Consider the following 24,078-nt stretch of genomic DNA (forward strand, 5'->3'; position numbering starts at 1 on the left):
TGCTGCAGCTGCAGCATAGGTTGCAGCTATGGCTTGGATTTGAGCCCTGGCCTGGGAACTTCCATATGCCGTGGGTGTGGCCAAAAAAAATTTGCAAACACAGAACACATTTATGGAGCAAATTAACAAATATATTATAGACTTTTTTGTGAAATGCATCATAACGTGAAAGAATTTTTATTATGGGGAGTTCGCATCATGGCGCAGTGGTTAATGAATCTGACTAGGGACCATGAGGTTGCGGGTTCGATTCCTGGCCTCGCTCAGTGGGTTAAGGATCTGGCCTTGCCATGAGCTGTGGTGTAGGTTGCAGACATGGCTTGGATCTGGCATTGCTGTGGCTCTCATGTAGGCCAGCAGCTGTAGCTCCAATTAGACTCCTAGCCTGGAAACCTCCATATGCTGTGGGTGCGGCCCTGAAAAAAAAAAAAAAAAGAATTTTTATTATGGAATCTAAAGTATTTTTAAATTAACTGTTGAATAAAAACATGTGGAATGTCACTAAAATTTAGGAAATATGGATATATTCAAATGCTGTTTTATTACTTGAGGCAGGTATCTGACATTTAGCAAAATTTTGCCATTCAATTTTGAATCGATGGGTCTTCTGGGCAAAATATGGCTCTACAAGTATATATTTCACACAGAAATAAGGTATGCATCAACAATTTCATGGTGCATCTGAGTGATTTCTTTTTTTTTGTCTTTTTTTTTTCTTTTTAGGGTCTCATCTGCAGCATATGGAGGTTCCCAGGCTAGGGGTAGAATCAGAGCTACAGATGCCGGTCTACACCACAACCACAGCAACGCCAGATCCAAGCTACGTCTGTGACCTGCACCACAGCTCATGGCAACGCCACATCCTTAACCCACTGAGCAGGGCCAGGGATCAAACCCGCGTCCTCATGGATACTAGTCAGGTTCGTTAACCACTGAGCCATGATGGGAACTCCTTCACTGTTTCTTAAGTGTAAATATACTTATGGTTTGATTCAGTAAAATAACAGTGTGACTGTGCATAGACATTTAGACAGATAATTGACTGCTGACTCTATAGTATAAGGCCACAAAGTAGTATCTGTAGAATCTTTATCATACGCATTAGAATATGGGTTAAAAAGTAAAACTAAAAATGTTGTACTTAGCATCTGAACATCATAGACTAAGATTTAGAAAAGAAAAACATTACAAAATATCAAATCTGTAGCTAGAGGTTTGAAATGAAAAAAAAAAAAATCAAAGAACTATTTCAAGGATACATAATAAAGCTGACCTATAGGTTATCACATAGCAAACGGCAAAGTGCCTTTGCCCCCAAACTTGTTTAAGCCCCATTATGTTTTTTTTCTTTTCTTTTTTAGGGAGTCCTTTAATGTCCACTACTCTCCCACTCTAGCACTGATGGCCGCACTTCACTGCCAACCTTCGAGGAAAGTCTAGGTCAGCGCTCCCATTCTTGTCCATTCAATCACACCCTCTCTCCTCTGACTGTTCTTTCTCTGATTTGTCTTCTTCCCGATGGGCCTCTTTTCCCCGAGGCTTGATTCCCGGCTCTCCTTTTTCTTTCTATATCCTCTTCCTTGCCAATTTAACGGCTTCACTACCATCTAAAACACATGGATGACTCTCAGGCCCTCTCTCCCAGGCTATTCTGGATACCACTACTTGGTATTTCAAATTCAGTATGGCTCGAACTCAACTAAATATACCGTCGCTTAAACCAGTTCCTCCTCCAGTGTTTCACTCCGTCTACGGCATCCTCCTCCTCTGAGGTTTGGTGACTCATTCCTCCTCCCGTCACCTGATACACTGACCTCGTTCCGCACACCTCTCACATCTGTCTTCTCTTTCTCTGCTGCGTCGCCAGCATAATCCAAATATTCACTGTACCTTGACGACACCACTGTGCTGGCTGCTGCCACTCTGTCAGTGGTAACACCCGAAAGCCCCTGACCCAAAGCCCACAGTCTGAACCCACGTGACCCTCCAGCCTATCGCTAACATCAAGGCCCGCGTCCCAGTTCCTCTGCTGTGCCTTTGCTAGAGTTCTCTTCCCCTCTGCAAGATCCCTGTCCCAACTGTTGCCTGGACAATTCCTAATTCTCCTTGAAGACTTCATTCGGAACTCCCGTCCTGTGGGACGTCTTTGCTGCTCCTTCCAGATGGAGGGTGGTGGCCGCATTCTGCACAAACTTCTACTGGAGCGTTTACGACATTCGTGAACTGTGACATCCTTAAGGACAGGATGGGTATCTTTCGTTTTGCTCTCTCGAACGAAGTACCTGCATGCAGCTGACCCTCAAATGCTGGCTGAATAAATGAATGAATGGCAGATTTAATGTGGCGTTAACCCCGTGTTCTTCTCCCTTCCGTACATCCTGTGACCCAGGCAGAGCAAACTCACTGTTTCTAGTACACATCCCAAGCGTTCTGCCTCCTGTCTTTTCTTGCTTTGCTGACTGGTACGCTCTTCTTTCAAATCCTTCTCTATACCTGCTCAGAGAGCTGAAGAGCATGGGCTTCAGGGCTAAATCAACCCAGTCCAAATCTTGACTTACTATCTACGTGACCTTGAGCAAGTCACTTACCTGTCTCTGCCTCATCCTCCTCATCTATCTAATCAAAATAACAGGACCTAACTCACTGATGTGAGGAGGTTTAAAGGCGATAAGTGTGTTAAGGTGGTAAATGTGCTGCTTAGCTCAGAATAATCAGTCAGCAAGTGCAAGACAGTGTTCACTGTGGTTGGGGCCTGGCTTTAGCGACATTTCCTCACGTGCCCACGGCTGCTAGTGACCGACCTGATCCCTTCTTTCTGATAATTGGAACCCTGAGAAAAAATATTTCCCAGCCTTCCTTGGGACTGGGTGGCCCTGTTCTACCCTGGGGGATTTACCTCAGTTCCTGGGTAGAGTTTCTGGGAACGCTCCCTGCCTGGGCTGCGGAGGTAAAAGCTGGTGCTCTGGGGCCACCTTGTGCACAGGGTGTGCAGGAGGAAGGGGAGGGAGGAGCCTGGGTTCCTGATGAGACGAGGAGCTGCTGAACGAGCCCAGCTACTTCCAGACTTCTTTTCATGGGGGAGAGGGTGGGGCAAAATGAATAAATTAACCTCTTAAATCATTTAAAGCACTACTGTTTGGCTTTTCCTTCACATATCTTGACTTTTGATCTTTCTTTCAGCAAATCTTGACTCCTACTTGACACACCTCAGCTGAAAGTAACCTTCCTTCTTGGAATTTCTACTGCACTTCATCTGTGCCTCTCTTGTAAGCACGATCACCTTTTGTATTAGACTGTAAATTCCATCAGGACAGACCCACGTCAGATCTTAAATCACACACGTGTGAATTTGCACAGAGCCTTCGCATAGGTTAAACTCAATACACCAAAGCATTCTGTAAACTGCAAAAAATCATGTGATCTTATCATCTGTGACTGTATCAAAGACACAAAGAGATAGACAGCAACATTTTAAACTCTGATTAAGATAAACATATTTTCCTGAATCACCCATATGTTGTAGATAGAGCATATTTTTTTATTTGAAATACATATATATGTATGAAGTTATTGTTATAAGCAATTTACCACCAACTTGAAAGGCTGCTATTCAACTAGCCAGCTGCAGAATACACATGTACTATAATCTGCAAAAAAGGTTACTTAAAAGATCTTAATCCTTTAGATAAAAATGTTGAAACTACGTATTACCATCCTAATAGCTCCTCCTTTTCCACGATTCTTCAGCAGTGTTATCACTCGTACTTTGTCACTTCCGTATTTCTGGCAATATTTAAAAGCTACCTGTCAAATTATATAAAAGTCAAAATAAAGTTAATTCGTATTCCAAGACAGTGACATGGACTGGGTTTCTGATTTGGCTTAAACACTGCTATTTGAGTTGCCCTCTCCTTGTGACTAGATCATACTCACCCCACAGTTTGGTGGCCCAGAGGAGTTGCTGAATTCCTGGTGCCATGATCAGACACTGACCTACTAGGCTAAAGTCACAATTCACTTTCCTGCAGAGGAAAACACCAGAACGGGCAGCCGCCGTCTCATTCTTTTGACTCCTCTGCCTAGGCTACCGAGTTGCTCGAAAAAATAAAATTGAAACCCATGCGCTAATCAAATGGTGCACGCTTGTGACTGGGCTCTCAGTACTGCTTAACGGCCCTATTTACTTTCGGGAATAAGCCCCGACCTTCTTCCCCAGAGAAGCAGTCTGCATCCTAGACCATTTCCCCAAAATCTTCTCATTCAAATGCCTCGCTCTCAGCAGCTAACTGCACCATGACTTGTCCTCTTCTCAATCTTTCATCGCTTCCTCTCTGCCGGTTCCTCAGCCACAAACATGCTCAAAACTCCAGCATCTTAAAAATTTGTCTTGACTTCACTACTGTCTTAAGCAGCTGCCATCACTCGGGTTCGTTATCAAAGTCGTGAAACGGTGATCCTTATTTGCTCTCAACATCTCTCTGCCCCCCATTTAGGCTTCAAGCCACTGGGGTGCGACTCACGGAAAGTGGCCGCTGCTTTTCCACTCGCCCTCCACAAAACCTCTCTTCGTCAACAGCAGCCTCGCCTTCTGAAGCCCACTTCCAAGGCACTGTGAAGTCATTCTCATTCGGTTTTTGCACTCTGTCAGGCCAGCTTAAGACTCAGCTCAAATACCACTTCCTCTTCCCAGCTTCCAGGCCCATCTTTACCTTCTCCCGGAAAAAGGACAGTATAGTCTAGTAATGGTATGTGCTCCTAAGGCATGTTTCCATTGGACTGTTACTTTCACTGATGTGCAGACTTACCCTACCTACTAGAATTGGGTTCAAGACTCGAGCACGCTAAAAACTTCCCTTTGGCTTCACTATTATGTTAAACAACTGTCTCTTCCCTTTGGTTATAATCAAAGTCACAAAACAGTGGTCTCTATTTGCTATCTCCACCTCTTCACCACTCAGGGAGGGGGGCACTGTAGACCCTCCCCACTAGGCTGGGAGCTACTTAAAGGCAAGGATTAATATTTCTGGTGCCTGACACACAGCCTAGAATTGACTAATCTCAGAGAACAAGTGCTGCCACTGCTCTCCATACCTACTCCTAGGACAGGACTGAGGGGGCACCATCATCTGCCGATTCAATAAACAGCACCTCCTGCCCTGCTCTCTTGGCCCCGGGCTGCACAGTAACAGTGTGTGCAGGCCTAAGAGATGAGTCATGGTTGGTCTAAATCCTCTTTACCAAGTACCTTCCAGCTCCTCTTGTAGGCATGGGAGGCCATGTCATCAAGTGCTAGCTCGTGGCCTCTAGGGGAGGTCTGCTGGAGGAGGGGAGCTTCTGGTAAAGATTTTCACTCCCGGACAGAAAAAGGAAAGAGGCACACAAAGATAATTCTTTTTTCTTTTTAGGGTCACATCTGCGGCATATGGGAGTTTCCAGGCTAGGGGTTGAATTGGAGCTGCAGCTGTCGGCCTACACTAGAGCCACAGCACCTCTCTGGCTCTGAGCCTCATCTGTGACCTACACTGCAGCTTGTGGCAATGTCAGATCCTTGAGCCACTGAGCAAGGTCAGGGATCGAAGCTGCATCCTCAGGGACACTAGTCAGGTTCTTAGTCCACTGAGACACAAAGGGAACTCCCCACAAGGAAAATTCTTTATGTCCTAGCTATCTCTTACTGCCTTGGGATGAGTGATATTTGTGGCTGTGTCCATTATGTGATGAGAAAGTGCCCAGGAACTGAAACAATGTGGATCCAGCCACCTGACACTGCCCAGATGCTGAAATGATGACACCCAGACGTCCTGGAGATTAACTGAACACCTTCTGTTACAAAGCTCCCCTCAGGAGACACTTCCTAACTGATAAAAATATCAGACACACTGTGCTCTATTTATCCAGCGCAGGTCTCCAGTATGCGATGTGAACTCCCTGAGGACAGAGGCAGGTCTCCATCTTTGTATTTTAGCACCAGTCCCGGCCCTTGACTCACGTAAATGGCTCAAGAAATGTCTTTTGACTCAGAGAACATTTCCTTGATTGCAGATGTTTGTTCTGGGGGGGTGGGCAGAAAGCCTGAGAGTCATCACAAGACTCCAAAACCAGGCAGATGAAGTCACTGGGCAAGTGGCTGAGTGACCCTGAAGACACCCGACCAGGCAGGATGAAGGCTCCTTCTAAAGGGGATGCTATCTGGCTGTGGAGGAAGTGAACCCTGCTGAAGCCCACCTGCCTGGACTACATGGACGCGGCTGCTTCGGTGAGCCCTGCGCAACACAGCGGCCGTCACCTGCTCCCCGGTAAGCATAGGGTGTTTACCCTTCTGGTATCTTACGCTATTTGAGGGTAAAATCAGTATCTCTGTACCACTGCAGGACTCTCTTCTGCCATACTTTGGCCTAGATTTTGCTTCCTTAGTTTAAAACTCCTTAAGAATGAGAACTACATCTAAGTTTTTTCTCATACCCCTCAGAGAGTGAAACACTTCAGAGAAAGACAATAAATACTCAATTTAAGGACAGAGGTTTTTTTTCCTTTTTTTTTTTTTAAATAAAAACTTATATGAAACATGATTTCAAGTTTCCCGTTTCTCCAACCTTGGGAACGAGTGTGAACCTCTTCCTCCCTGATCCATCCAGGAGAGCAGCCTGCTCCTCATGGGCCAAAGGGCCGCTAAGGACTGCTCTCCAGGAAAAGCTGCTGCTTCTCGGCTGGGCTGAGGCTGCTTCTGTCACCTCAGCAGTGGGTGCCCGATGGGGACTTGAGGTGCCCTCCCTTCACAGTCTAACAAACTCCATTTTCACCTGTGTTACAGAGATTGGAGCCACGCTGCCTGACCTGGGGGCCGCTTATACAACGGGCAGGCTCGAGGATCTACAGGGCCTACCCAGTGTCTAGCTCTTCCTGCACTGCACGGCTGGGAGCTAACAAAAGCCATCACTGATAAATAAATAGATGAAGAGATGTTTCCCTGTATGTTTTCTGTTTAATGAGAAAACTGCTTTAGAAACTGTAAGTTAAGGTGGAGCATAAAGGAAATAATTCTGCTTAAGAAAAAAATGAACCCCATAAATTGGTAGACTGAAGATTCACAGAGGCCAAGGTGAACTGTTGGTACATGGGATCTCTCCCCACTGGTGACCCCCAAGCTCCCCTGGTCTCATGGGGCAGTGGAGTGGCTGGCACATGTCCCAGCTTTCCACACAAGAAATCTCTCTGATTCTTCTCCTACCCACTTACCCTAAATGGAGAGTACTGGGTATTGCTGTAGGGTTCTCGGAAGAGCAGAAATACAATTTTACATTTGCTAAACTATTCTAGCTGTTGGCAATTCTAAAAGCAAGTTCACTTACCTTGGAAGTCTGGTCTTTGCTGCCATCATCAACTACTATTACCTCATAAGTGAATGTGGGATCTCGTTTCTGCAAGAAGCAAAAATAAAATACTTCAATTTGGCATGACTACCATCAAGAAGTCTAATAAAGTTGAAAGGATGTTAAAAAAAAAACAACTATTTTACTGTTGATGTGTGTAAATATGAAGATAAGTGCACAGACCACATAAAATAAGAAGCTAAGGACACAAAGGAGGAGAGAGGCTGCGTGGAATAGAGGGTGCACACCGACTGCGTCCCCATGGCCTGCAACCCCCCCCCCCCGCCCCCACCACCATCACTGCGTGTGGGGCTGAGCAGCTCTGGGAGGAAAAGCCCATGAAGCCTGAGGTCAGAAGGTGCAGGTTCCAAGTGGCTGCACTACTTTTCAGCTTTACGACCTCAGGCAGGTTAATGTTTTGGGCCTGCTTTCTCTTAAAAACAAAAACAGCAAAACAAAACCAGAAACAACACCTCATTCACTTGGCTAGTGTGCAGATCATGTGTAATGGAAGAGGCAGAAGCATCATGTAGAATAAAGGCTCAGTCAACTTCCTCTTTCATTCAGTTTTTTTCTCTTTCAATGAATCTCCTCTTTTCCCTTAACACAAAAAAGCAACCTAAAGCCAAAGTGAATCAAAACAAGAAATCTTCTAAAAAAAGACCCAGCCATACTTATTGTCTTAAACTCTCCAAAGAGAGTCCAGTGGCAGCTGATACGAAAGAGAGGCACGTGTTACTGTCCTTCTCTTTATGCAGGGAAAGCAGAGGAAAATAAATGAGAGGGGACCTTCAGAATAAAAACATACAAAATGATTTCACCCTAATTACAGATCTTTCTCAAATATACATCTTCCTTAAAAACTCACAAAAGCAAAACCAGCATCATGCTGTCATACAAAGGCTGAGACATACTGTCACTCAATTTTAAGTATATCATCAGGCAAGAGAGGATAAAATGAGGCGGGAAGTACATGAGAGGAATGTCAGCTTTCCCGTTTGCTCTGGAACTAGTGTGTTAGCTGTCGGGCTGGCCCGCTAATGGCTGGAAACAAGCTGAGCACAGAAGCCAGGACCACGATGGCCTGTGCATGGCCGGCACTGCCTCTCATGGTGGCTCTGTCCTGGGACCCACAGCGTGGTGGCCTGCTCCAGTTTTAATTACAGACCCCCTACTGGAAGAGAAAACACCATACCTGTCTCTCCTCTAGATAGCCCAGAGCTTCATCCAGCATCACAGGCACTTAAAGAAAAAAATAATATTAAAAATTGCTTTAGGTAATGACTCACGCAGCCCCAGCACACACGGTTTATATACAGACAAAGTCTGAACGACCCAATAAGCCCCTCCGGGATGTCCCCCCAAGGCCATTTCCATCTGGAACATCTGTCTCCTGCTCACCTCTTGCTCATCACGTCTCAGAACACTTCAGCCTAGACCTGGTGCTGCTGCGAATCCCCCTCCCCTGAACTACAACGACCCGCTGTGCCGTCTCCACAGCCCACGTGTATTGATGTTCCGGCAAAGACGGTCGAGTCCGTACTTTAAACTTCCTTTTCCTTTTCTCCCCCACATTACTCCCCCCCCCCAAATCAAAGGGGGCTTACACCGATTTTCTTCATTGTAAGAAGGCACAACAACAGAGAGCTGTTTGGTAGGTGAGTCCCGTATGCTGGGCAAAGCTTCCTTCCGGCCGGTGGCACTTAAGAAGAACTTTTCTTCTTCATGTCGATGGTGTGGTACTTCTGCAGCCGTTATAAATGCAACAAAGGAAATCTAAAAGCAGGTGTGTTAACAAGAAATTATGCTACGTTTTTAAACATTCGTTTCCTTATGTTAGAAGACATCACTTACATGATTCCCACCCCTCCCCTGGGGCGGGTCAAATAGTTCCTGTTTTTAGTCCATTAATAGTGGTCTGGAGGTGACTTCAAAATTCACACCAGTCAGTTCCCTGTTTATAACTGACTACTGTCCTGTCCTCCATTCCTAATACCCTAGGAGGCTCTTTGTCCTTTCCCAGGCCTCTGTCATCCCAGGCCCAAGAAGGAACAGTCACTATAGAAGTGCCATCTACTTTGAGAGGCCCAGAATATCCATGCCCTGGCACATACACAGTGAGGCCCTATCCCCACTTGGAGCCTATGTGACAGAGGATACACTGCAGGTAGAACCTGTGGGGGGAGGGCAGACCTCCATCCAGAACCAGACTGACCTGGTAAGAAGGAAAGAGTTCCCCAAGCCCCATAGTAGGGACCAGTAATGCTGAAGAATATATTCTTGAGGAGTTCTACAGGACAGATGATCAGTTATTAAAGACAAGAGGATAAAAAGGGGGGTGGGGAGAAACTGTTACAGACTAAGAGACTTGAGACATACCAACTGAGTGATAATTGTGTATGAATACTGAATGGAAAAATTAATTATACCAACACATACATGAGACATCGGAACAGATGGGGTATCTGTAATCAGTGAACAATGGTTACACTTAAAAAAAAAAAAGTCAGTGATGACCTCATTGTGGCTATATTTTAAAAAGGGGGTTCTAAGTTTAGAGATAAATGCTGAGGATTTACAGATAACATGTTATGGCTTATGTTTGCTTCAAAATTGATTCAGAAAGGAAGCGGGGTGAGGAGACCCCACACACACACACACACACACACACACACACACACACACGTAACAAGATCAGTGTGTTTTGTAATAATTTTCTCCTCTGGCTTAAAAAAAAAAACCTACTTGGGTGACACTTGCACACAGGAGCTCATCTTGCCAACATCAGCTTCCTCATCAGTAAAATAAAACAAATGATGATAACACTTATGTCTGTTTTGTTTTAAAGACCAAATGAGATAATCCCTGTTAAATACTCAATAAATGGTAGCTCTTCTAACCACTTCAAGCTAATAGAACAAATACTTCCAGGACATGGGTGTATGTGTATATCCAGACAAAACTATAATTCAAAAAGATACATGCATCCCTATGTTCATAGCAGCACTATTCACAATAGCCAAGACATGGAAACAACCTAAATGTCCATTGATAGATGAATGGATTAAGAAGATGTGGTACATATATACAATGGAATACTACTCAGCCATAAAAAGGAATGAAATAATGTCATTTACAGCAACATGGATGCAACTAGAAATTATCATACTAAGTCAGAATGAGAAAGATAAATACCATATAATATCACCAATATGTGGAATCTAAAACATGGCACACATGAACTGATCTATAAAACAGAAACAGACTCACAGACTTAGAGAACAGACTTGTGGTTGCCAAGGAGGAGGGAGAGGGAGTGGGATGGACTGGGAGTTTAGGGTTAGCAGACAGAAACTATTACATTTAGAATGAGGTCCTACTGTATAGCACAGGGAACTATATCCAGTCTCTTGGGATAGACCATGATGAAAGATAATATAAGAAAAGGAATATATATATATATGACTGGGTCAGTCTGCTGTACAGCAGAAATAGGCACAACATTGTAAATCAACTATACTTTAATAAAAGAAAGTTTTTTTTTTTTAAAGTATTTCCAGGACAGTCTCATAACATACACATTTAAATACGTGCAAGAGTCAACATAAGGCAGATTCAATTTAGGATTCTGTCAAACTCTGCCTCATCCTAAAGCTAACCTCCCCCGACTCCCCAAATCTCCATATACTAAGGGCAAAGAGGATTCCTTTCTCACCCAATCACACAAACATTGAAGAAGTCAGGATATATTGCTGTTTCTCTAAACTACTTTTAAGCTGTAAATTCTGGCAAGATGGCAAAGTGGCCTTCTTAGCAATGCTATCTAGGCTGCCAACTTCAAAGTCAAGGAAGCAGGAACCTCTCCATTCACTAACTAGGTCCCAGAGAGTTGGGGCGGGGTGGTAGAGTAATTCACTTGACGCATTTTCTACTCCATTTACTAACTAGATGACAGACCCATTCCAAAACACATGGGAGAAAGTTCACTTGGCAACTTTTCTATTAGTTTTGGATCAGCAAGTATTACAATGATTCTGTGTTTCCACCGTAATGGCAAAGAAAATCCGAGCTTGAGTTCTACTGTGTTGCCTCATTTAGAGGCAGCAAATTTAAGGTGTTGAATTCTGGGACATATTGACCCCCAGGCACATGGTAACACTGACTTTGTCTAGGTATTCCTGTGACCCCAGTGGGTCTCCTTAATGCACTAGTCTAACCAATCCCGTAACAGATGGCACTTGTCAGTGCTGCCACCACTTTCTATTTCCTTATCTACATCGGGAAGGGAGAGTCTGCAAAGCAAACATCTGGGGGCTCAAGACCTCCCTGGTGGGGCCAGAACTGCAGCGACTGCAAGGCCGGGAGGAAATGATGGAGAGGTCGGAACAGACCCGGCGGGCGGCAGAGGATCCGGAGACTAGGGGGCGAAAGAAGACAGAGTGGGCATGGCCCAGTGAACCCAAGTTCTAGGCTCTGGACACGCAGGGAAATAAAGCTCCAAGATAAAAATAAAGAACGTTAGAAAGATGCGTAAAATTCTAGCAGAGGAAATTCTGGGATCGGAGCTTAGGTGAAGCATGGTTCAAGGGACACGTCGAAGACCCGGCAGTGCGGAGGAGAGGATGCCTGGGGGCCGAGTCTCCACCCGCACCCGCGTCGGTCCCCAACCCCTCTCCTCACCAGAATTAGGGCTGCGGCCGCCAGCCCCGCGCCAAGCACGGCCAACTGCAGCAGGAGCGGAGCCATACTCCATGCCCAGAGGCCGCCGCCGCCCGCCCTATGCAGCGCCTACACACACGCGGAAGTGCAGCCGCGGGCCCCGCCTCCCGCCCGCAGAGAGGCCGCGCCGGTCGGGCGCCCGCCGCCCACAGCGCCGCCGCGCGGCGAGGCGAAGAATACTTAGCGGTGTGAGAGACGCTCAGTCCTTGCGAGGGGCAGGCGCTCACTCAGTTCTACAGTAGCAGGGTTGCCAGATTTAACAAATAAAAGTACAGGATATCCATTTAATTTGAATTTCAGATAAGCAACGAATCGTTTTCTATAACAGCATTATTAAAATGCAACTCACATACCATACAATCCACTCATTAATTTTTTCAAGCTCTGATAATATAAAACACAAAATTTGGGACTCTATACACTTGTACACTACAACGACATTAATTGCATTTACAATTTCTTTCAACCATCGCCACTATCTATTTCTAAAACTTTCCCAGTTATTCCCCAGCTTCTGGTAGCAACTAATCAAGTGAAAAATTTTTCTTGTACCCACAGTAACAAACTACTCTTTATCTGACATTCAAATTGAGTTGGATGCCCTGTATTTTATCTGGCAACCCTATCTAAGAGGGAGGTGTAGGTCTTGAACCATGACACAGTCTACAACAAAACTGCTCCTATGGAGCCCGGTCAGGTTACTTGGTGCGGATAAGGAGCGAGCAGAGAATTTAGGTGATTCTTCCGTGCTGGAGCAGGGAGGACTTTACCTGGGAGGAGGCAAACCCAGGGCCCAGTCAAGAAGGGGGCGGGAAAAGGATGCTGAGACATTGGAGTAACGCTCCACACTCAAATACTTGATCCTCTGATATAAGGTAGGTTTTCTCCTGAGTCTTGAACTACCACAGTTTCTAAACAGACACTGGTCACTTCTCTAATAGCCGATTCGTCAAAACACGCCAAAAGCAAGGAAACCTTGAGGGGCGTCTGGCTAGTGGCGGTCGAAGGGAAGGCATGCAGGAAACAGTCCCCGCCCCGCCTGGCTTAGCTCTCCCCCATTGTACTCTGCCTTCCGGATACCAGGCAGCAGAAAGGCACAAACAAACATCAGTGTTGAAAATGCTGCGGCGGAGCAGCTGCGCGGGCCAGAGGTGAGGCGATACCCAGGCGCAGGCGCAGGCGCAGGCGCGCGGGCGGGAAGATGGCGGCCGGGTTCAAGTGAGTGTGGCTACCCGGCGGGCGGGAGTTCGTATCCTAGCGGATTGCAGCTTCATGTACCCTTTAGGTGGGATTTTCTCACCGAGAGACCATCCCACCGGATTCCCACTTCCTTCCATCACGGGCAGGGGGACTGGAGGGGGTCGTAGTGAAAGGAACGGGGCGTCCTCCCCCAGTGAGGCTGTGGTGGAAGGACTGTGTGGCGTTGCAAGCGCTCCAAGCTCTCCAAGCGCTCTGGCTTGGTGTGTAGCGACATGCAGCCCAGGAGACGTTGGTACTCTCCTAAAAAGTGTTCCGCCCGGGCCACGTGCCACCCTGCTCTCTCTCTCTGTCTTCCGTAGTTTACTTTTGAAAGCTTTTGTGCCTTACTCGGAAGGTTTTAGGCGTTTTTAGTGCCACTCTGGAGAAGCCTATACATTTTTCTTTTCAGAGTCTAGTTTTAAGTGAATAAAAGAAATGGAATTCCAAAGAAAACCAATTATATTGAAACAGTTGTCTATTTGTATATAAACTCCAAGTTTATGGCATAGTGAGATAGATCTGTTTTAGAATTAACTTTCTTAAACAGGGTTTAGTGGGGAGTCTAGTATTTCGAAGTAACATGAGTATTACATATATCTTCGACAACTACAAAGTGATAACGAAAGCATTTGCTATCTGTGGTTGTTAAAGTCGCAGGTACGGCTCATAATGGTTTACTACCTAGTCATAATTGAAGAATATGCTGAATTTCAGTGGCGGGATGGCTAGTGAAAAATAAATATGTTAATTTTACTATTCACGGAGAATCCGTGCTTCAGAGGAGACTGATGTTATTTTCACACTTGGATTAATTCTCTTTAAAGATACCCCAGGGTCTTGGGCTCCAACTTTCTACTTGTTTAAGGCAGAATTAAGGACCGCACTTGAGTGTGATTGCTGTGGCAAGGTATCTGCTTTTTATAATCAGTAACATGTGGCAACATAAACATTAGAACCTAAGAAACTTAGTTACCAATTTTGGAGATTTCTGCTCCATCACCACACTCTTAAGATTTTAGCCAAGTTTCTGAATTCATATTAAGATTCTTTATCTTCATATTTATATGTTTCAGAACTGTGGAACCTCTGGAGTATTACAGGAGATTTTTAGTAAGTAAAGGTGGTTATGTACATGTTATGCCTTTTGATAATGATATATGCTTTTTTCATAAATACACATAAGTCATATGTTGTATAGCGAAATTAATGTTAAATGTCAGTTATGCCTCAATTGTTAAAGACAGTTTTCAAGTAATCCAGATTTACTTGAGTTGAAGTTTAATGTGTATTTCCTGGTGCGTGTAAAATACACATGTATGTAATCTACGTTTGTGTATGTATTTAGAAAGAGAACTGCCGACCTGATGGAAGAGAACTTGGTGAATTCAGAACCACAACTGTCAATGTAGGTGAGGATATTTTGAGTTCTAAGATACAGTGTTGAGGTTGCTTCAGTTCTGAAAATAGAATTTTTCTTGTTTTTTTATGCTAGTAAATTTTTACTTGTTAAGTTTTAAATGCATCATTCTCTCAACTGGTATGTTCATTTTATTATTTTTTAATTTTTTTTGTCTTTTTGCCTTTTTCTAGGGCCGCTCCCACGGCATATGGAGGTTCCCAGGCTAGGGGTCTATCGGAGCTGTAGCCGCCGGCCTACTCCACAGCCACAGCTACGCCAGACCGGAGCCGCGTCTGCAACGTACACCACAGCTCACGACAATGTTGGATCCTTAACCCACTGAGCAAGGCCAGGGATCGAACCCTCAACCTCATGGTTCCTAGTCAGATTCGTTAACCACTGAGCCATGATGGGAACTCCTGGTATGTTCATTTTAAATTTTAAAGTAACTGTAGTGTTTCGCCCCTTCCTTTAAAAAAATCCATGAGATGTGGGAGTTCCCATGATGGTACAGTGGAAATGAATCCGACTAGGAACCATGAGGTTTCGGTTCCACCCTGGCCTCACTCAGTGGGTTAAGGATCCAGTGTTGTCTGAAGCTGTGTGTAGGTCATAGATGGGCGGCTTGGATCCTGCATTGCTGTGGCTGTGGCGTAGGCCAGTGGCTACAGCTCCGATTGGACCCCCAGCCTGGGAACCTCCATATGCCAGGAGTGCGGCCCTAAAAAGACAAAAAAGACAAAAGAAAAAAAAAATTATAAGATATGGTTTTCTCATATATCTTAAATTTATTAAATCTTCTATTGCAAACATAGAATTTTCCCATTATACCTATATGACATGCCCAAATTTTAGCCCCTGAGCCATTTAAACAGTATTTCAGACAAATTGTACCACGTTTAAGGGATTACAGTGATTTCGTGTCAAGAGATTTTAATCTGTGTAACAGTCCTGTGACTGAACAATAAATGATTAACTCAAATTCAAGGATAATGAATAATTCTTTTTTTTTTTTTTTTGTCTTTGCTCTTTGGGCCGCTCCCGCGGCATATGGAGGTTCCCAGGCTAGGGGTCGAATCGGAGCTGGAGCCACTGGCCTACGCCAGAGCCACAGCAACGGGGGATCCGAGCCGCGTCTGCAACCTACACCACAACTCACGGCAACGCCGGATCGTTAACCCACTGAGCAAGGGCAGGGACCGAACCCGCAACCTCATGGTTCCTAGTCGGATTCGTTAACCACTGCGCCACGACGGGAACTCCATGAATAATTCCTAAAATGGTACTGTTGGCCTTTAAACAATGAGGGGATTAGGGGTGGCAATCCTCACACAGTTGAAAATCCAAGTATAATTTTACAATTGGTACTCCATATCTCGGGTTCTGTATCAAGGATTCAACCAACAGTGGATCATGTAGTACTGTAGTAGTATTTATTGAAAATATGCCTTGTATAAGTGGACTGGTGCAGTTCTAATCCATGCTGTTTAAGACTCAAGACTCACGGAATACAATTTTGTAAACAAATGAGATATGTAGCAAGATAAAACCATACATAGAAAATGAAAAGGAGTTCCCGTCGTGGTGCAGCGGAAACAAATCCAACTAGGAACCATGAGATTTCGGGTTCGATCCCTGGCCTCGCTCAGTGGGTTAAAGATCCGGCATTGCCATGAGCTGCGGTGTAGGTCGAAGACGCAGCTTGGATCTGGTGTTGCTGTGGTTGTGGTGTAGGCCAGCGGCTACAGCTCCGATTGGATCCCTAGCCTGGTAACCTCCATATGCTGTGGGTGCAGCCCTAAAAGGACAAAAGACCCCCCCCAAAAAAAAAAAGTGCTTTTCATTTTGTTTAAATACTTATCTTTTCAGGTTCAATTGGTACTGCAGATGGTTCTTCTTTAGTGAAGCTGGGAAACACTACAGTAATTTGTGGAATTAAAGCAGTAAGTTTATTGTGTATATTACTATAAAGATTTGAGTTACCAAATTAGTTCATACACTTATTAGATTGTAATATACACCTATAGTTCTGGTGATGAGGTGATCAGATGTCAGTTTTTTAGTACTTGTTTTCATTTCCCAAGCTTAATGACTCAATTATAATTTATGAACATTTGCAAATGTGCTGAAACGAAATTTTTTAAAAATCCTCACCACTTTTAATTTTTTAAAAATTTGGTTGTAATTTGAGAAATTAAGAGGGATTTTGGGTGACATCTTTTTATGCAGGGATGGCATTTAATCTGTGCAAATATGTAGAAAATTGTTTAAAGGAAAAGCTTGAGGGAGTAATAGCTACCATTAACTGAGTACTTGCTATATCCTGGGCACCTTATATTAGGTGCTTTAAAAAATTAGCCAGTTTAAACCTCAGAATAATTATTTGAAATATTTCTCTCTTCATCTCCTATCTTAACATGAGGTTCAAAAAACTTGTCTAGGAACATAAGGCTCATAAATGGAATTTAGACATAACTAATTCCAAAGTCTCTGCTTTTTTGACTATACTGAACTTTGTAATTTGCTTAATCTAAGTTCAGGTTCTTTCTCAGTAAAGGTTGCAGTGATATGTAACAAGATTTGAGCACTTACTCTTTTTCAGGTTTTATGTCAGGGATTTAATATTATTTCATTTGACCCTTATTAACATCTTCTGAAAGTAGCCCCGATTAACTTCCCACTTTACCAATGAGGAAGTTGAATGGTAAGAGGTTAAATAACTTGCTCAAAGTCTCTGAGCTACAAAGTGTGATTCTGACATTTGCTTTTGATTCCTCCCATCGATTTCTAAATCTGGCTGTGTCAGTATCCCTAGGTTTAAATTCAGTCCTGGCTGCTGAATAAGTGGAAGAGAGGGTGGAGCAGAAATCCAATTAACGAGCCCCAAGTAATTTTGATGAGTGGCACGACAGTCAGCTGTGCTGTACTGCCTTCTGGCCCTGCAGAACTTGTAAGGAGTGGTGCCAGTGTCCCTAGAGCCCTTGACACGCCCTCCCGAGCATAGGAGATGCTCAGGATGTAGTTAACTAGCTAAGATGGAAGAGCTTTCCGTAACTGACTGCTGTCTTCTCAATTTTTTAGCAGCTTCTTTCATAGGAAACATTTGTTTGCTTCTACAGGAATTTGGAGCGCCACCAACAGATGCTCCTGATAAAGGATATATTGGTGAGTTAAATGGTTTTGTAATTTTAATACAAATATTTTAACATAGTTAATACTGTTGTTATAGTTAAATCTTAGTAGGTGAATTGAAGAGTATTCATAAGCTTTAGACATTCCTGAAAAGTTTTCTGTATATGTTAGAAGATAGCATAATAGCAAGATAGCGAATTTTATAAGTATATTTTTTTGATCAGTTTTTGTATAGATGTCATCAACCAAGAAAATAAAACCTTAGGCAAAGGGCTATAATTACAAACTTTTGTTTCCGTAAAGTTTTATTCATACCACCATGTGATTTTTTTTTTCTTGGACCATCTTTTCATTATGATGAGAACCACCATTTTAAAAATGCATAACACTTGGTATGACTGGGGAGGGGGGCTATCTTCTGTTACACTTTGGGGCATTTTGAAAGACATATAAGAACTTCAGTGAAAGGCCTTTAGAAAAAGGCCTTAAATAGACTTTTTTTGATATTGCTTGTGTGGAAAACAGTTGGAAAATACAAATTTTGTCTAAGCCCAGGATTCTTATTACAAAGATGAAAAGATATATGTGATGTTTTACAGTGCTTTCCATGGCTAGTTGCTTTTGCAGTGGATTGATAATACCTTTATCACTAAATCAGAGATGAAATCTGGTTCATAGCTGCAATATTTTTTCAGTTCCTAATGTGGATCTATCACCTCTGTGTTCCTGGAGATTTCGGTCTGGCCCTCCGGGAGAAGAGGCCCAAGTGGCCAGCCAGTTTATTGCAGATGTCATTGAAAAGTAAGATCATCCTGATAAAATCTATCATTCATTTTAGAGCGTTTGAACTTTTATTTACCGTGCTCTTTGTCTTTAAATCAAGTTCACAGATAATTCAGAAAGAGGACTTATGCATTTCTCCAGGAAAGGTAAGAGGAATAAAGAGGCTATGACCTTTTATTAATTCTGGTGGGTTTTGTGGGAAAAATTTATAAAAAAAAAACAAAACACAGTAGCTTTAAATACTGATGTCTTTACTAGATTCCATTCTAGATGGAATTCACTAAAAAAAGGTAAAAAAATTAAACAACCAATTTTGATGACTTCAGTACCTGGCTAGGCTATGCCTCTTAAGCTGATGTAATCTCCCCTCCCTTTCAAAGAAATAACACAGTCATTTTAAAATTTCTTCTAGCAGATTATTACTGTCTGATCAGCTAACATGTATTTGAGGTAATCCACAGTATAAATTCCAAAAGTCTGTTAGACTTTGAACTAAGTTGACTAGTACCTAGAGGCTTTTCCTATTTGATTATACTGATGTATTAAGCATTAAGATCTTAAAGTTTCACATATTGAGGTTTCTATGGTAAAGTACATTTTAAGTTTCATTTTAGATTTTCAGAAGTAACTCCTTCATCATTGTAGTTCCCTTGAGTGAAATGGAGATGTTCACCTGTCAGCTTTTGGTATTAAAAAGTCAGCTTTTATCCAACCTGTACAGTTTTTTTTTAAACTTTAAAGTTTTAAGTTTTTTGTCTTGAAGGTTATCTTGCTTATCTAATGAAGGGTGTGGTTTGTAAGTAAAAACAAATGTATGTTATACCAATCAGAAGACTTTAATTTCCATTTTGTGTAAACTCTGTTTTAGCTAGCTTGGGTTCTATACTGTGATCTCATTTGCCTCAACCACGATGGAAACATTTTGGATGCCTGTACATTTGCTTTGTTAGCAGCTTTAAAAAATGGTAAGCAACCTTAATAAAAGGGAATGTTCCTACTTATGTGTCAGAATGCTTTGTTAAAATTTCTCAGTAAATTTTTAAAGATTTTTTGCTAAGATTTACCTCTCATGTGTTCGTAAATTAAAGAAAAATGTCGGTATCTACTATATTTACCTTAATTGTTCTAGGATAATTTTTTTGAAAAATTAATATTCTGGACAAGCTAAACAGGGAAGAGTTAACAAAGGATAGCACCTTTTTGTTACTTTCACTAGACTGATTTTACATATTTGCCTTTTTCTAGTACAGTTGCCTGAAGTTAATATAAATGAAGAAACTGCTTTAGCAGAAGTTAATTTAAAGAAGAAAAGTTATTTGAATATTAGAACTCACCCAGTTGCAACTTCATTTGCTGTGTTTGATGAGTAAGTTAATCAAATGTATTAAAAAGTTGTACATTGAATACATTGAAGGATTGTTATTTTTGTCTTTTTTTTTGGTCTTTTTGGCATTTCTTGGGCCGCTGTCACGGCATATGGAGGTTCCCAGGCTAGGGGTCTAATTGGAGCCTTAGCCACCAGCCTACGCCAGAGCCACAGCAACACAGGATCTGAGCCGCGTCTGCGACCTATACCACAGCTCACGGCAATGCGGGATCTTTAACCCACTGAGCAAGGGCAGGGATCGAACCCGCAACCTCATGGTTCCTAGTCGGATTCATTAACCACTGCACCACGGAACTCCTGTCTTTATTTTTTTTTTTTAAGGGCCATACCAATGGCACATGGAGGTTCCCAATCTAGCAGTTGAATGAGATCTGGAGCTGCTGGCCTAAACCACAGCCACAGCAACGCGAGATCTGAGCCTCATCTTTGACCTATGCCACAGCTTACGGCAACGTTGGATCCTTAACCCACTGAGCGAGGCCAGGGATCAAACCTGCATCCTCATGGATACTAGTCACATTTGTTTCCACTGAGCCATGATGGGAACTCCGAAGGATTATTACTCAGTTGGCTTTTCAGGAAATGCTTAGTGACTATAGTTTGTCCTGGACAGCTGAGTTTATACCTGTTCTTATACCTGTTCTCCTTGTACAGTTATTATTAGCTAACCTTTATTGTCAAAAACCTGATTTGGATTAATTCTGTGCTTTTCTCACTTGTAGCTTGGTTTGCCTGTTCTTATGTAAGGTTAGTTTTCAATTATTTTGCAAAAGATTTTACCTTAGCCTATCTCCAGTAATTCCCAGGGACTTCAATATATTCATAAATTGAAGGACAGGCACCCATCGTGGCGCAGTAGTTAACAAATCCGACTAGGAACCATGAGGTTGCCGGTTTGATCCCTGGCCTCGCTCAGTGGGTTAAGGATCCAGTGTTGCCGCGACCTGTGGTGTAGGTTGCAGACGTGGCTCGGATCCCGAGGTGCTGTGGCTCTGGTGTAGGCTGGTGGCTACAGCTCTAATTCGATGACCTCTAGCCTGGGAACCTCCATATGCTGCGGGAGTGGCCCTAGAAAAGGCAAAAAGACCAAAAAAAAAAAAAAAGAAAACACAAAAAACAAAAAAACCACTGATGGACAAAGATTCTTCCAAGTAGTAGAATTTGAGGTTGCTATCAATTTTTTCTGGCTTCTAACCAGTTCTTTCTAGCGCCATGTCAAGGCTAAAATGCAGGTGTAGTGAGTTTAATTAGTACCTTTCCAAAGTAAAATTTGTCCCATGGGTTAATAATTTATACTTGTTCTTTCTTTAATTTTAAAAATAGTACTCTGCTTATAGTTGATCCTACTGAAGAGGAGGAACATCTGGCCACCGGAACCTTAACAGTAGTAATGGATGAGGAAGGCAAGCTATGCTGTCTTCACAAACCAGGCATGTACTTTCCTGCCATTACAGTACTAAACATGTAGATGAAAACTCAAGTGTGGGCTTCTTTTTATTAAGGTGGGCCAAGTGAAACGTGGAGTGTTATACTGTTTTTCCCTAATATATGTTTACTATAGTTTCTCTGTCACCTCAGATTCCTGGCATTTTAATAATGTATGTCAGTGGTTCTCAAATCTCAGAATCATAACTTGCAACTCTTGAGACCACACCACTGGCTTATGTTACTCATCTTTTCTTGTTTTATAACTTGATGTGATGTTCATGTAAAAAGCAAAGGTATTAAAAGTGTTAATTAGTACACTAATTTTCCAGGTGGAAGTGGACTGACTGGAGCTAAACTTCAGGACTGTATGAGCCGAGCAGTTACAAGACATAAAGAAGTAAAAAAACTGATGGATGAAGTATTTAAGAGTATGAAACCCAAATAAACCACCACATTTTCAAAACAAATTTGTAAAAACTGTATTTGTTTACACTGTGCACAAACCTTTTATACTAAATAAATATCAAACTACAGTCTTCTGAAAGATGTTTCTAGTATTTCTTAGGTCACTTCCATTTATGTACAGTGAAACCATTTTTAAAAAGCAGTGACTGAGGCAAACCAACCCTAATGGTTCATTAAACCATTTCGCTGTTTTTATTTAAGGGTTGTGCTTCTGTATAAAGTTTGTATCCAGCAATGAAAATACTGACACATTTTAAAAAACAAAAATGAAGTAGAAACTCAGAATCCTTTTGATTCAATGCTCTTAAGTTTCTAAAAAGAAAAAAATAGGACTCAGAATTTTGGAGTGGCTGGTGTGCCTCTTTTCATTTTACTTTTTGACTGGCTGCCTGTATGCCGATGCCGATGTAGCTGAGCTGTTTGTGCTGCTGCTGCTGCCATAGCCATTTGATGCTGCAAGAATCGCAACTGCTGCAAAACAGAGGGAGAAAAAGCAAGTTAGGTTAAACATCGGCATATTTAGAAAGGTGCTTTTCCTGAGAGTGATGAAAACAACAAAACTGAAAGGGAGAAAGCACCAAGGTAACAAAAAGGGACTATACCACACTGAGACAGTGCACAGTCAAACAGCACCAGTGGCACAGAAGCCTGCTAAGGGCTTTAAGAACGGTTCGTGGTAAACCTCAAAAGTATTTCTGTTACTTTGCCTGGCCAGTCTGTATTGCAGTAACTCAGCAACTTCAGTTACCATTTTGTTGTATGATCGTTTATAGCAATATAAACCACCCTGTATATTAAAGATAGTCAACTATAATACTGCTGACTTCCTAGAATAATAGAATAACATTTTTTCTAAAATAGGTATGACATTTACTAATAACACTGGTATGCCTGCCTTTTCTGCAGTACAATATTAAAAAGTTAACCATAGGCATTAAAACTATTTCAAAATATACTGGAAACTACAAAAATATGGTAATGTGCCACCAGCACTTCATGAAAGATTTTAAATTAGGAAGAGTATAACTTAAATGTACAAAATATATTCTGTGCTCCAAGTTGACTGGCTAAAATTGTCAGACTTTTAAGTAAAATCTGCTAAATTATTTACCAGTTAATAGTACAGTCTTAAAAGACAGTAAAATAAAACCAAAGTAAGGTAGTGTAAAGTACTTTTGGAGCAGAGTATCTTTAAAAATGTAACCAGAGTGAAGTTGCTGGATTACTTGGATCTGTTGCTGCTGCTGTTGAAAGGCAGAGGAGAGCTGGAATCTCTGCTGAGGAAGGCTTTGCTCAGGTCTGTTCTCGGCAGAGCCAAGCTGAGACAACACTACAGAGGAGAAGGGGAAAGCAGGCCAGTCAGATAGTTTGAAGGCTACCAGGGTTAGAAAAGGACAACATAGAAAATGAAATAATAGAAAAGTATCAGTATGATTAATCTTAAGTATCAAATCACAGACATTTCAGAATAAATTTAGTAGAGTCTCCTGTTAGTTGAGGGTACCAATGATTACAGAACTTCCTGGACAAGGAAGAGAAGGGAGAGCATGTGGGCCAAAGCACTGCATTCCTCTCTTTTCTTCAGTCTCAGTGACCTGATTAGCACTATTTTGTTAAGGATTTCTTGCAAAATACTGACTACAGTGGAGTTCTCTGGTGCAATGGCTTAAAGATCCAGAGTTATCACTGCAGTGGCTTAGGTTCCTGATGTGTAGGTTTGATCCTTGGCCTAGGAAATTCCACATGCTGGAGGCAAAGCTGGAAAAAAAAAAACCAAAAACAAAACAACTGACTATAGTATGTTATTTTAAAATATAATCAATCAGGTAGGAAAAGGAGTGAAATACAAACCACCTTAAGGGTAAAACTGGTAGACAAGTGGAAAAAGATGTTACAGTGAGTATCAGACCATATAGTATTAGCAACAAAGGTGGCAAACCTTTTAGAACTGAGTGGGATCAGTGTTAAGTTCAACTCTCACTGTTGAAGAACAGATGAGGAAATTTCAGGCCTGGATCCTTGAGTAATTCAAAGCTAGTGGTAGTGTGAAGCCAGGAACATTCTCATTTTTCAGCCTACGTTTCTTTCCATTAAATTATATTACAGCTATTTTAGGAAATTTGTAACTTGTGGGGTAATGGTTTATAATTTCCATT

General features: G+C 42.4%; 3 protein-coding genes across 24 annotated transcripts in view; 1 reads left to right on the forward strand and 2 right to left on the reverse strand.

Annotated features, from left to right (window-relative positions):
* ALG5 (ALG5 dolichyl-phosphate beta-glucosyltransferase) overlaps positions 1–12,983 on the reverse strand; it is a 40,004-nt gene extending 27,021 nt beyond the window's left edge. The window contains exons 1-5 of one of the 3 annotated variants that reach the window (XM_047756152.1): positions 12,860–12,983; positions 8,978–9,115; positions 8,566–8,612; positions 7,350–7,418; positions 3,712–3,804 (exon numbers count right to left, since the gene is read on the reverse strand). In XM_047756152.1, coding sequence (XP_047612108.1) covers positions 3,712–3,804; positions 7,350–7,418; positions 8,566–8,612; positions 8,978–9,115; positions 12,860–12,920 — 408 coding nt within the window. In that variant the 5' untranslated portion in view covers positions 12,921–12,983. Of the gene's footprint in view, positions 1–3,711; positions 3,805–7,349; positions 7,419–8,565; positions 8,613–8,977; positions 9,147–12,050; positions 12,187–12,859 lie in introns of those variants that run through there. The other 2 variants (XM_047756151.1, XM_047756150.1) reach the window with 2 other exon arrangements.
* Positions 12,984–13,258: 275 nt separating this feature from the next.
* EXOSC8 (exosome component 8) lies at positions 13,259–22,001 on the forward strand. Of its 2 annotated transcripts, XM_047756154.1 has the most exons (12): positions 13,259–13,307; positions 14,402–14,438; positions 14,674–14,737; positions 16,597–16,670; positions 17,847–17,892; positions 18,555–18,660; positions 18,743–18,788; positions 19,511–19,607; positions 19,888–20,008; positions 20,752–20,776; positions 21,367–21,459; positions 21,787–22,001. In XM_047756154.1, exons 1-11 carry the CDS (start codon positions 13,291–13,293, stop codon positions 21,409–21,411), a joined length of 678 nt encoding a protein of 225 aa, XP_047612110.1. In that variant the 5' UTR covers positions 13,259–13,290; the 3' UTR covers positions 21,412–21,459; positions 21,787–22,001. The 2 variants fall into 2 exon arrangements, with proteins under 2 accessions (XP_047612110.1, XP_047612109.1); XM_047756153.1 differs by lacking the exon at positions 20,752–20,776 and having other exon boundaries at positions 21,353–21,459.
* The window catches only part of SUPT20H (SPT20 homolog, SAGA complex component), a 39,810-nt gene continuing 37,643 nt past the window's right edge, over positions 21,912–24,078 (reverse strand). For 14 of the 19 annotated variants that reach the window (XM_047756142.1, XM_047756133.1, XM_047756141.1 and 11 more), the window contains 2 exons: positions 23,149–23,252; positions 22,092–22,393 (listed from right to left, as the gene is read on the reverse strand). In XM_047756142.1, the coding sequence (XP_047612098.1) occupies positions 22,256–22,393; positions 23,149–23,252 (242 nt within the window). In that variant the 3' untranslated portion in view covers positions 22,092–22,255. Of the gene's footprint in view, positions 22,394–23,148; positions 23,253–24,078 lie in introns of all 19 variants that reach the window. The other 5 variants (XM_047756144.1, XM_047756147.1, XM_047756148.1 and 2 more) reach the window with 3 other exon arrangements.

Source organism: Phacochoerus africanus, chromosome 13, assembly GCF_016906955.1.
Source record: "Phacochoerus africanus isolate WHEZ1 chromosome 13, ROS_Pafr_v1, whole genome shotgun sequence".
NCBI lineage: Eukaryota > Metazoa > Chordata > Mammalia > Artiodactyla > Suidae > Phacochoerus > Phacochoerus africanus.